We start from the raw sequence: 16218 nt of genomic DNA, 5'->3' as shown, positions 1-16218 counted from the left end.
AAAAAACCTTTAGGACACGCAACGTACAAGGTAGGTCCCTGTTGTTAAGGGGTTAAGATGCTCTGATGGTGATGGAGAAAGACTACTGGAGAATGCAAAGGTCTGAAAAATACAGCAGATCTTCTTATTAATTTTAGGATAGCAAGTTTTATGTAAGCAATAGTTTTTACTATTGACTTTCATTTTAGGTAAACGATTTTTACATGTGTGTATAGATTAAAATACTCAACAATTTAGGGAAATCTGGTCACCTTATTAAATTATATACTGTTAAAGAAGTTCATTTAACAATACTTCCCAAATGTATCAAATTATTTAGTGTGTAATATCCCTTTAAACATATATTGTTAATTGAATTTTATTTTTACGTTATTACCAGGGAGATAAGATTGGTTAAAGTGAGTTTAATTTTCACGGTAACGACATCATCAACACTTTGCTGGGGGCGGCTATTCTTATCATACTTGGAAAACAGGTCCTCTAGCAGTCGCGACTCTTCAGAAGCTAATGAGTCTGCAATGAAAGAAAGAAGATATTTATTAGTCAGAATCTAGTTTTCAAACATTTAGGGCCAGATTATGAGTGGAGAAAAAATTAACGCTCCCAGTTAATTGCCCTAGAAGTAAGATTTTTGCAATTGTCGGGTTGCGCACGTATTATGAAAGTAAACTGTGTTTCCTGTAGCGGTAACCCGACTAGCACGAAAATCAGAAGTTAGAATATCGCATGTGCGTTCACTTATTTCCCCATAGAAGTCAATGGACAGAAAAAAAGTGGAAAAACACCCCACTCTCGCGCAAACACGATTGCATATTCTCATTTACTCATATTCTCATTTACTCAACATGAAAATCTGAATATTTCATATTCCAATGTTCTTCACATAGCAGAATATGTTCTATTAATTCATAAATACATATTTCAATATATATCTGATGGTATTTTGGTACAATATATATCTATACATATATATATATATATATATAATTATATATATAGGTATAGATATATATAGGAATATCTATTTAGAAATACATAAAACATATTCTGCTATGTGCAAAACATTGAAATGTGACATATTTACAGTAAATACATAGCTAAAATCTTTATTAAAAATTAATATTGCATAAATCTGCTTTTACACGTTTTCATCTTCGGCAAAGGGCTCCAATGTACATATGTATTTATGTGTTTATATGTGCATATATGACTGTAAATACATATATACAGAGATAACTATGTATGCACACATTGGGGCCTATCTATCAAGCTCCGAAAGGAGCTTGACAGCCCGTGTTTCTGGCGAGTCTTCAGACTCGCCAGAATCAGCAGTTATGAAGCAGTGGTCACAAAGACCGCTGCTCCATAACACTGTCCGCCTGCTCTGAGCAGGCGGACAGGAATTGCCACAATTCAACCCGATCGAGTACGATCGGGTTGATTGACACCCCTGCTGGAGGCCGATTGGCCACGAGTCTGAAGGGGCGGCATTGCACCAGCAGCTCACAAGAGCTGCTGGTGCAATGCTGAATACGGAGAGCGTATTGCTCTCCGCATTCAGCAATGTCTTGCGGACCTGATCCGTACTGTCGGATCAGGTCCGCAAGACATTTGTTAAATATGCCTCATTATATATATATATATATATACAGTATATATATACACATACAGACAGAAATACATACATATCCATCTTTAGAGATGTATATGTGTGTCTCAATGTTAAAACCCTTTGCCTGCCTTTTTTCTAACACCTGAGATCTCATAGGTTTGAGCCCTTGTAACTTTTTTAAACAATATTTTTTTTGTAATAATTTTATTATGAGTGTACCTATACTTTGTCATGATTTTTTGTTTTGTGCAACTTTTATGTTTTGCGAAACAGTTAATCAGAGCTCTGAAGTTGTGGTAATCATTCTAGCATAAATCGTGATTGCGTTCAAGCAATCGCGTTTACTTTTAACTTGTAATACGAGCAGTGAGTCCGATGAATGCAAGGCCTCACGATAGATATATAAAAAAGCTTAGGGAACATAATACTCTATGGGCTAGATTATAAGTAGAGCATTTATAGAGGCCGATTTATCATGTGTCTGGCGGACATGATCCGCTGTAGCGATCATGTCCGCCAGACATCGATAAATGCCGACAGCATATGCTGTCGGCATTTATCATTGCACAAGCAGTTCTGGTGAACGGCTTGTGCAATGCCGCCCCCTGCAGATTTGCGGCCAATCAGGGGGTGTCAATCAACCCAATTGTATAAGATCGGGGAGATTTATGCCCGTATCCTCAGGAGGAGGCATACGAGTTAAGGAGCAGCGGTTTTAAGACTTCTGCTTCTTAACTCCTGTTTCCGGCGCAACAGGTGCATTAGGCACAATACGGGCAATGGTAAATCGGCCCTATAAAATTAACCAGCAGTCGGACCTCTGGTTAATTTTATAAATGTGCCCCAAATGCCCCCAAAATACTGTCTAGGGTAGTTTATTTACTGCACTAGGCAGTATTTTGGGGTTAAAGTTGGTGGGAGTGGAGTGTTAGAAAAAAAACGGCACTAAAAAGTGCCTTTACATTGTGATCTATGGGAACTGTGTGTTACCAGTGTATATATATATATGCTGATATACATATATGTTTATGCGTTTATATGTGTATATACACATAAATATATATGTGTATCAGCATATATATATATTTATTCTTGCTGCCATCGCTGCGCGACTTACCCCCTTCGCTGGGGCAGAAGTTCTGATGCCATCTGTGATCACATTAGAACGAGGTTCCTATAGGAGCCTTTGGAAGCCCGCTCTCATGGGATAGCTTGTAATACCAGCGCACATGCGGCTAGATTTAGAGTTTTGTCGGTAAGGACCCGCGTAGCTAACGCCGGCTTTTTTCTGGCCGCACCATAAAAATAACTCTGGTATTGAGAGTCTACATAAAGGCTGCGTTAGGCTCCAAAAAAGGAGCGTAGAGCATATTTAACGCAGCTTCAACTCTCGATACCAGAGTTGCTTACGGACGCGGCCAGCCTCAAAAACGTGCTCGTGCACGATTCCCCCATAGGAAACAATGGGGCTGTTTGAGCTGAAAAAAAAACTAACACCTGCAAAAAAGCCGCGTTCAGCTCCTAACGCAGCCCCATTGTTTGCTATGCGGAAACACTTCCTACGTCTGCACCTAACACTCTAACATGTACCCCGAGTCTAAACACCCCTAACCTTACACTTATTAACCCCTAATCTGCCGCCCCCGATATCGCTGACCCCTGCATATTATTATTAACCCCTAATCTGCCGCTCCGTAAACCGCCGCTACTTACATTATCCCTATGTACCCCTAATCTGCTGCCCTAACATCGCCGACCCCTATATTATATTTATTAACCCCTAATCTGCCCCCCACAACGTCGCCTCCACCTGCCTACACTTATTAACCCCTAATCTGCCGACCGGACCTGAGCGCTACTATAATAAAGTTATTAACCCCTAATCCGCCTCACTAACCCTATAATAAATAGTATTAACCCCTTATCTGCCCTCCCTAACATCGCCGACACCTAACTGCAATTATTAACCCCTAATCTGCCGACTGGAGCTCACCGCTATTCTAATAAATGTATTAACCCCTAAAGCTAAGTCTAACCCTAACACTAACACCCCCCTAAATTAAATATAATTTACATCTAACGAAATTAATTATCTCTTATTAAATAAATTATTCCTATTTAAAGCTAAATACTTACCTGTAAAATAAATCCTAATATAGCTACACTATAAATTATAATTATATTATAGCTATTTTAGGATTAATATTTATTTTACAGGTAACTTTGTAATTATTTAAACCAGGTACAATATCTATTAAATAGTTAATAACTATTTAATAGTTACCTAGTTAAAATAATAACAAAATTACCTGTAAAATAAATCCTAACCTAAGTTACAATTAAACCTAACACTACACTATCATTAAATTAATTAAATAAAATATCTACAATTACCTACAATTAAACCTAACACTACACTATCAATACATTAATTAAATACAATATCTACAAATAACTACAATGAAATAAACTAACTAAAGTACAAAAAATAAAAAAGAACTAAGTTACAAAAAATAAAAAAATATTTACAAACATAAGGAAAATCTTACAACAATTTTAAACTAATTACACCTACTCTAAGCCCCCTAATAAAATAACAAAGCCCCCCAAAATAAAAAAATGCCCTACCCTATTCTAAATTACTAAAGTTCAAAGCTCTTTTACCTTACCAGCCCTGAACAGGGCCCTTTGCGGGGCATGCCCCAAGAAGTTCAGCTCTTTTGCCTGTAAAAAAAAACATACAATACCCCCCCAACATTACAACCCACCACCCACATACCCCTAATCTAACCCAAACCCCCCTTAAATAAACCTAACACTAAGCCCCTGAAGATCATCCTACCTTGTCTTCACCATACCAGGTTCACCGATCCGTCCTGGCTACAAAATCTTCATCCAACCCAAGCGGGGGCTAGACATCCATCTTCCGGCGGCTTTAGTAATTTAGAATAGGGTAGGGCATTTTTTTATTTTGAGGGGCTTTGTTATTTTATTAGGGGGCTTAGAGTAGGTGTAATTAGTTTAAAATTGTTGTAATATTTTTCTTATGTTTGTAAATATTTTTTTATTTTTTGTAACTTAGTTCTTTTTTATTTTTTGTACTTTAGTTAGTTTATTTCATTGTAGTTATTTGTAGGTATTGTATTTAATTTATTTATTGATAGTGTAGTGTTAGGTTTAATTGTAGGTAATTGTAGGTATTTTATTTAATTAATTTATTGATAGTGTAATGTTAGGTTTAATTGTAACTTAGGTTAGGATTTATTTTACAGGTAAGTATTTAGCTTTAAATAGGAATAATTTATTTAATAAGAGTTAATTAATTTTGTTAGATTAAAATTATATTTAATTTAGAGGGGTGTTAGTGTTAGGGTTAGACTTAGCTTTAGGGGTTAATACATTTATTAGAATAGCGGCGAGATTCGGTCGGCAGATTAGGGGTTAATAATTGAAGTTAGGTGTCGGCAATGTTAGGGAGGGCAGGTTAGGGGTTAATAAATATAATATAGGGGTCGGCGGTGTTAGGGGCAGCAGATTAGGGGTACATAGCTAAAATGTAGCTGGCGGCTCTTTGCGGTCGGCAGATTAGGGGTTAATTATTGTAGGTAGGTGGCGGCGACGTTGTGGGGGGCAGGTTAGGGGTTAATAAATATAATATAGGGGTCGGCGATGTTAGGGCAGCAGATTAGGGGTACATAGCTATAATGTAGCTGGCGACTCTTTGCGGTCGGCAGATTAGGGGTTAATTATTGTAGGTAGGTGGCGGCGACGTTGTGGGGGGCAGGTTAGGGGTTAATAAATATAATATAGGGGTCGGCGATTTTAGGGCAGCAGATTAGGGGTACATAGGGATAATGTAGCTGGCGGCGGCGTGCGGACGGCAGATTAGGGGTTAATAAGTGTAGGTAGCTGGCGGCGACGTTGTGGGGGGCAGATTAGGGGTTAATAAATATAATATAGGGGTTAGGGGCAGCAGATTAGGGGTACATAAGGATAACGTAGGTGGCGGTCGGCAGATTAGGGGTTAAAAAAATCTAATCGAGTTGCGGCGATGTGGGGGGACCTCGGTTTAGGGGTACATAGGTAGTTTATGGGTGTTAGTGTACTTTAGAGTACAGTAGTTAAGAGCTTTATGAACCGGCGTTAGCCCAGAAAGCTCTTAACTACTGACTTTTTTCTGCGGCTGGAGTTTTGTCGTTAGATTTCTAACGCTCACTTCAGACACGACTCTAAATACCGGAGTTAGAAAAATCCCATTGGGGATTAAGGGGATCTGCGGTATGGAAAAGTCGCGGCTGAAAAGTGAGCGTTAGACCCTTTTTTGAGTGACTCCAAATACCGGAGGTAGCCTAAAACCAGCGTTAGGAGCCTCTAACGCTGGTTTTCACGGCTACCGCCAAACTCCAAATCTAGGCCACAGTGCGCTGGTATGGTATTACAAAGTGGAGGGCTAAAATCGCTTTAATGAAAGCAATATATATATAGCGCTCAACTTGTAATCCAGCCCTAAATGTTGTTCTTTTGCTTTACTAATTTTTTTTAAAAATGCATATATATATTTTTAATATGTTTAGCTCCTGTTCTTTCATATACAAGAGAAAACTGTGTAATATGTCCCTTTAATTATAACATTACTCATACTTATATGACATGCTATTTGTACACATGCCATGAACTGATATTGGCCTAGATTACAAATGGAGCACAAACTTGCCAGCGGCAGGAGTGTTAACATTGCTGGAGCACAAATAAAAAAAGCGCTTGGTCCATGGTTAATATATTGTGCTCTATAGTGTAATGTGTGATACAATATTCATATTAAATAGCCCAGGTGCGCTATGAGGGCCCACACTAAAATTCACGTGGAACAATGATTAAAAACTAAGCCAATCCAGTGCAAAAAAAAATCAGTTCAAGCAGTTGATTTTTTTTGGTGAATTCTTTGCTATACACTTTCCATGTTTTCACAATATGTCATATACATAAATTAATATATACCATACCCACATAGAACAGTAAAAAACCTTGGACGTAAAAATTAGTTTGTGATCTGAGTGTATACTGGTAATGTTCAAGGGAGAGGGTTGTGGACACCTTAGTTATTCATTTGGAAAGGAATGAAGTTAATGTTTGCTTTGATTTTCTTGGGAATAACTTCCATGTTTTTCAGTGGAAAATAGCAAGTGCTTTAGGGGTTAATAGGTTTAGGGGTTAATAGGTTTAGTTAATGGTAGTGATGTGGGAGGCCAGAGGTTTATGGGTTAATACGTTTATTTAGTGGTGACGGGGTCCGCGAGCGGCTGGATAGGGGTTAATAACTTTATTACAGTTGTGGTGGGGTCTGGGAGTGGCGGGATAGGGGTTAAACATTTTAGTATTGTGGCGGCGTTTAGTGACAGGGTATAAATAAAGTTGGTAAAAAGCTAAATAGCAGCGAGATTGATGACTATTAGTTAACAACAGTCCGATGCTCATCACCCCATACTTGGTGAGCGGCTTTTTTTATAAATATGGAGAGCGTATTCAGGTTCGTGGCCGCGATGTTAGGCGAGCGTATTGGTGCCGGCGAATGCAGCATAGTTGAGGCTTTGATAAATATCCCCCTGTTACTGTATCTTTGATTTTATTAAACAGGCACCTTAGGAGGGGGTAAATGATTTCCAATCCTCAATTATTTTAAAAGGGTTATTGGGGCCTATTTATCAATTGTCGGGCGGACATGATTTGCTGTAGCGAATCATGTCCACCCGACATCACCAAATGGCGGCAGCATACTATAATTATTATTATCGTCATCAGGTATTTGTAGAGCATACCTTCCAACATTTCAAAATTCAAAAGAGGGACACCCCCCATCCTGCGGCAAAAGTGTAATATGTGGTTGGCAGGAGCAGGGATGGGGCTTAAAAAAAATCATAAGACCAAAGTAATATAAATAAAATTCTAATTATAGTCATATCTTTTAATACTCTTAGGCAGCAAATCAATCACAAGCTCAAACCACTGGTATAGCTATGTGAGCTCTGTATTTAATTAGCCTTTGCAGAAACAGTGCTAAATATTTTAATCTTAATTGGACATTTAATAATAGATTCTTTAAAACTGCTCTCTGCATTCCCCATTAATATTCTAGATTCTGGCCTTTAAAATCAGCAAAAATGGACAGAAACACAATCTACACATATACATGTGCACACACTCAAATATACAGAAACACACACTACATATCATAAACTTATACATGCAGATACACACACTACATAGCTAACACTTATACATGCAGATAAACACACTACATAGCATACACTTATACATGCAGATACATACACATACCTATACATACAGATACACACACACACACAACATAGCTTACATTTATACATGCAGATACTTATACATGCAGACACACACACTACATAGCTTACACTTATACATACAGATACACACATACTACACAGCATACACTTATACATGCAGATACACACACTTATACATACAGATACACACACTACATAGCTTACACTTATACATGCAGATACACACACTACATAGCATACACTTATACATGCAGATACACACACTTATGCATACAGATACACACACTACATCATATATGGGTATCTGTAATTCATCGTATTGGGTCCTGCGGTTGGCAAGCAAATTAGCTGGCAGTCTAAGGCCGCCACTGTTTGTTACCCTGGTGTTAGCACTGATCATTGTATAAAACTGAATGTATTCTTGTATTATCACCAGGGGTTAGATTTCATCAATACCAGAGGTTAGAGGTCACCATTACCTGAGGTCAGAGGGTATACAGCCTTCTTACTCCTGCTTAACCCACACACACCATTCCTTTTCCACAGGGAATCTTACAGGTTTCTAACCATGGGAGAAAGTATTTGAGAGAGAGCTGTTTCTGAGTATGGGCCCAATAGATTTTTCTTTTTTATTTTAAATGCATGAGGCAATGCGGGACAGATGGTAAGCAACCCGGGACAGACCCCTAACATGGGTTAGCAAGGAAGGAGATAGGTCTGGTGCAGAGAAGTAGATTTGGGTATCCTCAGCATACAAATGATATTGAAACCCATGGGACTTTATTAAGGAACCTAATGATGACATGTAGATTGAGAAGAGAAGGGGACCGAGGACAGAGCTTTGCTGTACCCCAACAGAAAGTGGTAATGGGGCAGAGGATGCTACACTAAAGGTACGGTTAGACAGATAGGAAGAGAACTACGAGCGAGCTGTGTTGCAGATGCCATAGGATTGGAGGGTTTGGAGCAAAAGAGGGTGGTCGACAGTATCAAAGGCTGCAGACAGATCAAGGAGGATAAGCAGAGAGAAATGGCCTTTAGATTTTGCTGTAAGTAGGTCATTGGTAACCTTAACAATTGCTGTCTCTGTGGAGTGAAGGGGGCGAAATCCAGATTGTAGTGGGTCAAGGAGGGAGTTTAATGTAAGGAAATGAGATAGACATGCATATATTAGCTTTTCAAGAAGCTTTGAGGCAAGAGGGAGTAGGGAAATAGGGCGGTAGATGGATGGGGAGGTTGGATTGAGAGAAGTTTTTTGAGACTAGGTGTGACTAGTGCATGTTTAAGAGATGAGGGCAATATACCAGTGCTGAAGGAGAGGTTGAAGATGTGTGTGAGTATAGGGGTAAGGGTAGAAGAGAGGAAGGGGAGTAGCTGTGAGGGGATGGGGTCGAAAGGAAAGGTAGTGAGCCGAGAGGACAGTATAAGGGTAGAAACTTCTTACTCTGTAACAGGGGCAAAATATCTAAATTTATGACTATGTGGGTTTTGGATGATTGTGAGCTTATGAGGGGGTGGGAGACCGGTAGTATGTTGAGAACCAATTTCATTTCTGATGGAGTCGATTTTGTTGTTGAAGTAGCTGGAAAAATCTTGAGCTGAGAGAGAAATTGTAGTAATACGCTGTCAGCATTTATCATTGCACAAGCATTTCACAAGAAATACTTGTGCAATGCCGCCCCTGCGTATCTGATTGAGATGATTGCAGCTGACGAGTTAAGGAGCAGCAGTCTTAAGACCGCTGCTTCTTAAATCCAGTTTTTGGCAAGCTGGAAGGCTCGGACGGAATAAGCAGCATCCGCTGCTTGATAAATGTACCCCATAATGATTATTGCATTGCTTTGTCATATGCTATAATGGGGCAGTCTAATTCTGTCCCTAAATCTACCTGCGAAACTGAGTTCCCTGAACACCTTTCTACCATTATTAGGTGTGCTTATTTAAAAAAAAAGCTGAGGTTCCTTCTCCAGCTCATTTATGACTCATGTTTAGAATTATTAATGTAATCAAACCAACCTAATGCTGTTTCTCTTGGTATTAATGCACCTTCTGTTTGTTAATTACAGGAGAATATTGATTATGTTTCACCTATTGTGAAATTTTTTATGGAGGTTGCAGTTTCTGAGGCGCTGGCTGCTCTCCTGCCTTCAAACAAGCATAAAAGGTCAGTTCAGATTTTAGAAGTTCTATGTACCCTGAAACTAGGGATACTGTTATGTCTTCAGACAGTGAAGTTTCCTCTGGTGATGAGGAATCTTCAACTGATGTTGAACTTGATATTTCCTCTTTTCTGTTTAAAGTTGTTGTTTTTTAAAGGAGGTCTTAATTACTTTAGGGGTCAAAGATCCTAAAGTTTCTGATAAGCCTTGTAATCATTCAAATTCAGTTTTTAAGACTGTTGTTAATCTTCTTGAGGTTTTGCCTATTCCTGATGCTGTCTGTGACATGATATCTAGGGAATGGTCGAAGCCAGGTAATTAATTTACTCCTTCTGCAAGGTTTAAAATGTTATATCCTTTACCTGCTGCTAATATTGATTTGTGGGAAACAGTTACTAAGGTGAAAGGGGCCATTTCCACTTTGGCAAAATGTATTACTAGTCCTTTGGAAGACAGTACTTCCTTTGAAGATACTTTATATAGAAAATTAGTGTATTTTCATAGAAGGGCCTTTTTTTACAAGCAGGGTATTTGCTCAGGAGAGCTATTTCTATTGCTGGTGGGGCTGATGCTTCAACTAACTGGTTGTCTAGTCTTTCAGAACAGTATTCTGATGACTGCTAGTGCTAATATTTTGGGTTTACTCAAAAGTGTAATTTCTTTTATTTGTGATGCTGTATTTGATATTATGAAGAATAATGTCAAAAGCATGTATTTGGCATTTCTTGCTAGGAGAGTCTTATGGCTTAAGAACGAAGAAAAATTGATAATAGGAGTAAATTAGAAAGTTGCTTAAAATTGCATGCTCTATCTGAATCACAAAAGAAAAACTTTGGGTTCAGTGTCCCTTTAAAGGTAAGACATATCACAAATGAATAAAGAATAGGTTTCAAACAAACATTCATTCAAAATAACTTTCGGCTAGATTACAAGTTATTTTTAATTTTATTTTAGTTTCATTGTATCTAGCTTAGGAATTATTTTTATTTCACAGGCAAGTTTGTATTTATTTTAACTAGGTAGAATAGTTACTAAATAGTTATTAACTATTTACTAACTACCTAGTTAAAATAAATACAAATTTACCTGTAAAATAAAACCTAACCTGTCTTACACTAACACCTAACCTTACACTACAATTAAATCAATTACCTAAATTAAATACAATTAACTAAATTACAAAAAAAACAAACACTAAATTACACAAAAAAAATTATCAGATATTTAAACTAATTACACCTAATCTAATAGCCCTATCAAAATAAAAAATCCCCCCCAAAATAAAAAAAACCCTACCCTAAACTATACTGCCAATAGCCCTTAAAAGGGCCTTTTGCGGGGCATTGCCCCAAAGAAATCGGCTCTTTTACCTGTAAAAAAAATACAAACAATTCCAATCAGCCAATAGAATGCAAGCTCCATTCTATTGGCTGATTGGATCACCTTTAATTTTTTCAAGGAACACCATCTTGGATGACATCATTTAAAGGAACCTTCAGTGTATGGCTGGGACCGAATGAAGAGGATGCTCCGCGCTGAATGTCTTGAAGATGGAGCCGCTCCGCGCCGGATGGATGAAGATAGAAGATGCCGTCTGGATGAAGACTTCTGCGGGCTTGGATGAAGACTTCGGCCGCTTGGATGAAGACTTCTGCCGGCTTTGATGAGGACTTCTGACGCTTCTTGAGGATGGATGTCGGGTTTTCAAAAACTGTAAGTGGATCTTCGGGGGTTAGTGTTAGGCTTTTTTAAGGGTTTATTGAATGGGTTTTATTTTTAGATTAGTGGTTTGGGAACTTGAAAAAGAGCTAAATGCCCTTTTAAGGGCAATGCCCATCCAAATGTCCTTTTCATGGCAATGGGGAGCTTAGGTTTTTTTAGTTCGGTTTTTATTTGGGGGGTTGGTTGTGTGGGTGATGGCTTTTACTGTTGGGGGTTTGTTTGTATTTTTTTTACAGGTAAAAGAGCTGATTTCTTTGGGGCAATGCCCTGCAAAAGGCCCTTTTTCTAGTTTTTTTTTTATTTTGATAGGGCTATTAGATTAGGTGTAAAAAATTTAAATATCTGATAATTTCTTTTTTTATTTTGTGTAATTTAGTGTTTGTTTTTTTTGTAATTTAGGTAATTGTATTTCATTTAGGTAATTGTATTTAATTTAAGTAATTGATTTAATTGTAGTGTAAGGTTAGGTGTTAGTGTAAGACAGGTTAGGTTTTATTTTACAGGTAAATTTGTATTTATTTTAGCTAGGTAGTTAGTAAATAGTTAATAACTATTTAGTAACTATTCTACCTAGTTAAAATAAATACAAACTTGCCTGTGAAATAAAAATAAAACCTAAACTAGATACAATGTAACTATTAGTTATATTGTAGCTAGCTTAGGGTTTATTTTATAGGTAAGTATTTAGTTTTAAATAGGAATTATTTAGGTAATGATAGTAATTTTTACTTAGATTTATTTTAATTATATTTAAGTTAGGGGGTGTTAGGGTTAGGCTTAGGTTTAGGGGTTAATAAATTTAGTATAGTGGCGGTGATGTTGGGGGTGGCAGATTAGGGGTTAATAAATGTAGGTAGGTGGCGGCGATGTAAGGGGCGGCAGATTAGGGGTTAATAATATTTAACTAGTGTTTGTGATGCAGGAGTGCGGCGGTTTAGGGGTTAATATTTTTATTAGAGTGGCGGTGATGTCCGGAGTGGCAGATTAGGGGTTAATAACATTATGTAGGTGTTGGCGATGTCAGGGGTGGCAGATTAGGGGTTAATAAGTGTAAGATTAGGGGTGTTTAGACTCGAGGTTCATGTTAAGGTGTTAGGTGTAAACATAAATTTTGTTTCCCCATAGGAATTAATGGGGCTGCGTTACAGAGTTTAACGCTGCTTTTTTGCAGGTGTTAGATTTTTTTTTCAGCCGGCTCTCCTCATTGATGTCTATGGGGAAATCGTGCACGAGCACATAAAAACAGCTCACCTCAGCTTTCAGCAACGCTGGTATTGGAGTGCAGTATTGAGCTAAATTTTGCTCTATGCTCACTTTTTGCCTGCTAACGCTGGGTTTTTATAAACCTGTAATACCAGCGCTGTAGGGAAGTGAGCGGTGACAATAACTTGCACGTAAGTGCCTAAAGGTGTGTGCAAACTGCTATATGTGTGTGCACAAACTGCTATTCACAATTCTAATTCTAATTCCATGTGTGTCTTTGGAAGTGTAAACCCCCCAGATACTACTACTCTGACATATGTTAGCACTACTCGCAGCTATTTCTTTATTTCACACTGAGTTTAAGCTACTTTTAACGTGTGTGTGTGTGTGTGTAAAGCTTGGCTGGACTTTATTAATTTTTTTCTTTCCTAATAAACGGCTAGATTACGAGTTTTGCGTTATGAGTGAAAAAGCAGCGTTATGGGTTATAACGCTGCTTTTTCACTACCGCTGCTATTACGAGTCTTGCAGGTTTAGGGGCACCGCACACTTTTTTGGCCATAACGCAAATCAACTTACGCAAATTGCGTAAAGTCTTTTTTCAATGGGACTTTCATAGTGCTGATATTACAAGCTTTTCCTGGGAGACCAAAAAGTGAGCGGTACACCCTATAGCGTCAAGATTCATAACGCATTCTAATGTCAGTAGTTATGAGTTTTACGCTACAAAGCTGTAGCATAAAACTCATAACTAAAGTGTTAAAAAGTACACTAACACCCATAAACCGAGGCCCTCCCGCATTGCAAACACTAAAATAAAATTATTAACCCCTAATCTGCCGCTCCGGATATCGCCGCCACTAGAATAATCATACTAACCCCTAAACCTAAGTCTAACCCTAACCCTAACACCCCCTAACTTAAATATAATTAAAATAAATCTAAAGAAAACCTACTATTAATAACTAAAAAAAATCCTATTTAAAACTAAATACTGTACTTACCTGTAAAATAAACCCTAAGCTAGCTACAATATAACTAATAGTTACATTGTATCTAGCTTAGGGTTTATTTTCATTTTACAGGCAAGTTTGAATTTATTTTAACTAGGTAGAATAGTTACTAAATAGGTATTAACTACTTACTAACTACCTAGTTAAAATAAATACAAATTTACTTGTAAAATAAAACCTAACCTGAGTTACAATAAAACCTAAGCTTACACTACAATTAAATAAATTACCTAAATTAAATACAATTACCTAAATTACAAAAAAAAAAAACACAAAATAAAAAACAAATTACAAGATATTTAAACTAATTACACCTAATCTAATAGCCCTATAAAAATAAAAAAAATCCCCCCCACAATAAAAAAAAAACTCTAGCTTAAACTAAACTACCAATAGCCCTGGAAGATGGGCCCGCTCCGCGCCAGATGGATGAAGATAGAAGATGCCATCTGGATGAAGACTTCTGCCCATCTGGAAGACCACTTCTGCCGGCTTCGTTGAGGACTTCTTGCCGCTTCGCTGATGACTTCTCCTGGCTTTGTTGATAATGGATGTCCGGTCTTCAAAACTGTAAGTGGATCTTCGGGGGTTAGTGTTAGTTTTTATTTAAGGGTTTATTGGGTGGGTTTTATTTTTAGATTAGGGATTTTGGGCGGGAAAAGAGCTAAATGCCCTTTTAAGGGCAATGCCCATCCAAATGCCCTTTTCAGGACAATGGGGAGCTTAGGTTTTTTTAGTTAGGGTTTTATTTCGGGGGTTGGTTGTGTGGGTGATGGGTTTTACTGTTGGGGGGGTGTTTGTATTTTTTTTACAGGTAAGAGAGCTGATTTCTTTGGGGCAATGCCCCGCAAAAGGCCCTTTTAAGGGCTATTGGTAGTTTAGTTTAGGCTAGGGTTTTTTTTTTATTTTGGGGGGCTTTTTTATTTTGATAGGGCTATTAGATTAGTTGTAATTAGTTTAAATATCTTGTAATTTGTTTTTTATTTTGTGTAATTTAGTGTTTGTTTTTTTTGTAATTTAGGTAATTGTATTTAATTTAGGTAATTTATTTAATTGTAGTGTAAGGTTAGGTGTTAGTGTAAGACAGGTTAGGTTTTATTTTACAGGTAAATTTGTATTTATTTTAGCTAGGTAGTAAGTAAATAGTTAATAACTATTTAGTAACTATTCTACCTAGTTAAAATAAATACAAACTTGTTTGTAAAATAAAAATAAACCCTAAGCTTGCTACAATGTAACTATTAGTTATATTGTAGCTAACTTAGGGTTTATTTTATAGGTAAGTATTTAGTTTTAAATAGGAATTATTTAGGTAATGATAGTAACTTTTATTTAGATTTATTTTAATTATATTTAAGTTAGGGGGTGTTAGGGTTAGGGTTAAACTTAGGTTTAGGGGTTAATAAATTTAGTATAGTGGCGGCGACGTTGGGGGCAGAAGATTAGGGGTTAATAAATGTTGGTAGGTGGCGGCGATGTTAGGGGCGGCAGATTAGGGGTTAATACTATTTAACTAGTGTTTGTGATGCGGGAGTGCTGCGATTTAATATGTTTAATATGTTTAGTATAGTGTTAATATGGGGTTAATATGTTTAGTATAGTGTCGGCGATGTCGGGGCGGCAGATTAGGGGTTAATAAGTGTAAGATTAGTGGTGTTTAGACTCGGGGTTTATGTTAGGGTGTTAGGTGTAAACATAAATGTTGTTTCCCCACAGGAATCAATGGGGCTGCGTTACTGAGCTTTACGCTGCTTTTTTGCAGGTGTTAGACTTTTTCTCAGCCGGCTCTCCCCATTGATGTCTATGGGGAAATCGTTCATGAGCACGTAAAACCAGCTCACCGCAGCTTTCAGCAGCGCTGGTATTGGAGTGCGGTATGGAGCACAATTTTGTTCTACTCTCACTTCTTGCCTGTTAACGCCGGGTTTATAAAAACCTGTAATACCAGCGCTGTAAGGAAATGAGCGGTGACAATAACGTGCAAGTTAGCACCGCACCCCTCATAACGCAAAAATCGTAATCTAGCAGAAAGTTATTTTGTATGAATTTTTGAAACCCATTCTTTATTCATTTGTGATATATCTTATCTTTAAATCTAATATTTTTTTAGAGTTAGGCAATCTGTTTTTGTGTAATTCTAGTTTTGTAAAAATACATGAATGTTGGAATCTTGGACACAATGCAGATTACAA

At 37.5% G+C, this 16218-nt stretch overlaps 1 protein-coding gene across 1 annotated transcript in view; it reads right to left on the bottom strand.

The window, feature by feature from the left end:
* The window catches only part of CHRNE (cholinergic receptor nicotinic epsilon subunit), a 194087-nt gene that overhangs the window by 155102 nt on the left and 22767 nt on the right, over nucleotides 1-16218 (bottom strand). Inside the window, exon 2 of the mRNA XM_053718322.1 lies at nucleotides 377-513. Coding sequence (XP_053574297.1) covers nucleotides 377-513 — 137 coding nt within the window. The remainder of the gene's footprint in view (nucleotides 1-376; nucleotides 514-16218) is intronic.

The sequence above is a fragment of the Bombina bombina genome, chromosome 6 (assembly GCF_027579735.1).
Source record: "Bombina bombina isolate aBomBom1 chromosome 6, aBomBom1.pri, whole genome shotgun sequence".
Taxonomy (NCBI): Eukaryota; Metazoa; Chordata; class Amphibia; order Anura; family Bombinatoridae; genus Bombina; species Bombina bombina.
Note: the sequence above shows the minus strand (reverse complement) of the source record. Positions and strands in the feature narration are given on the sequence as shown.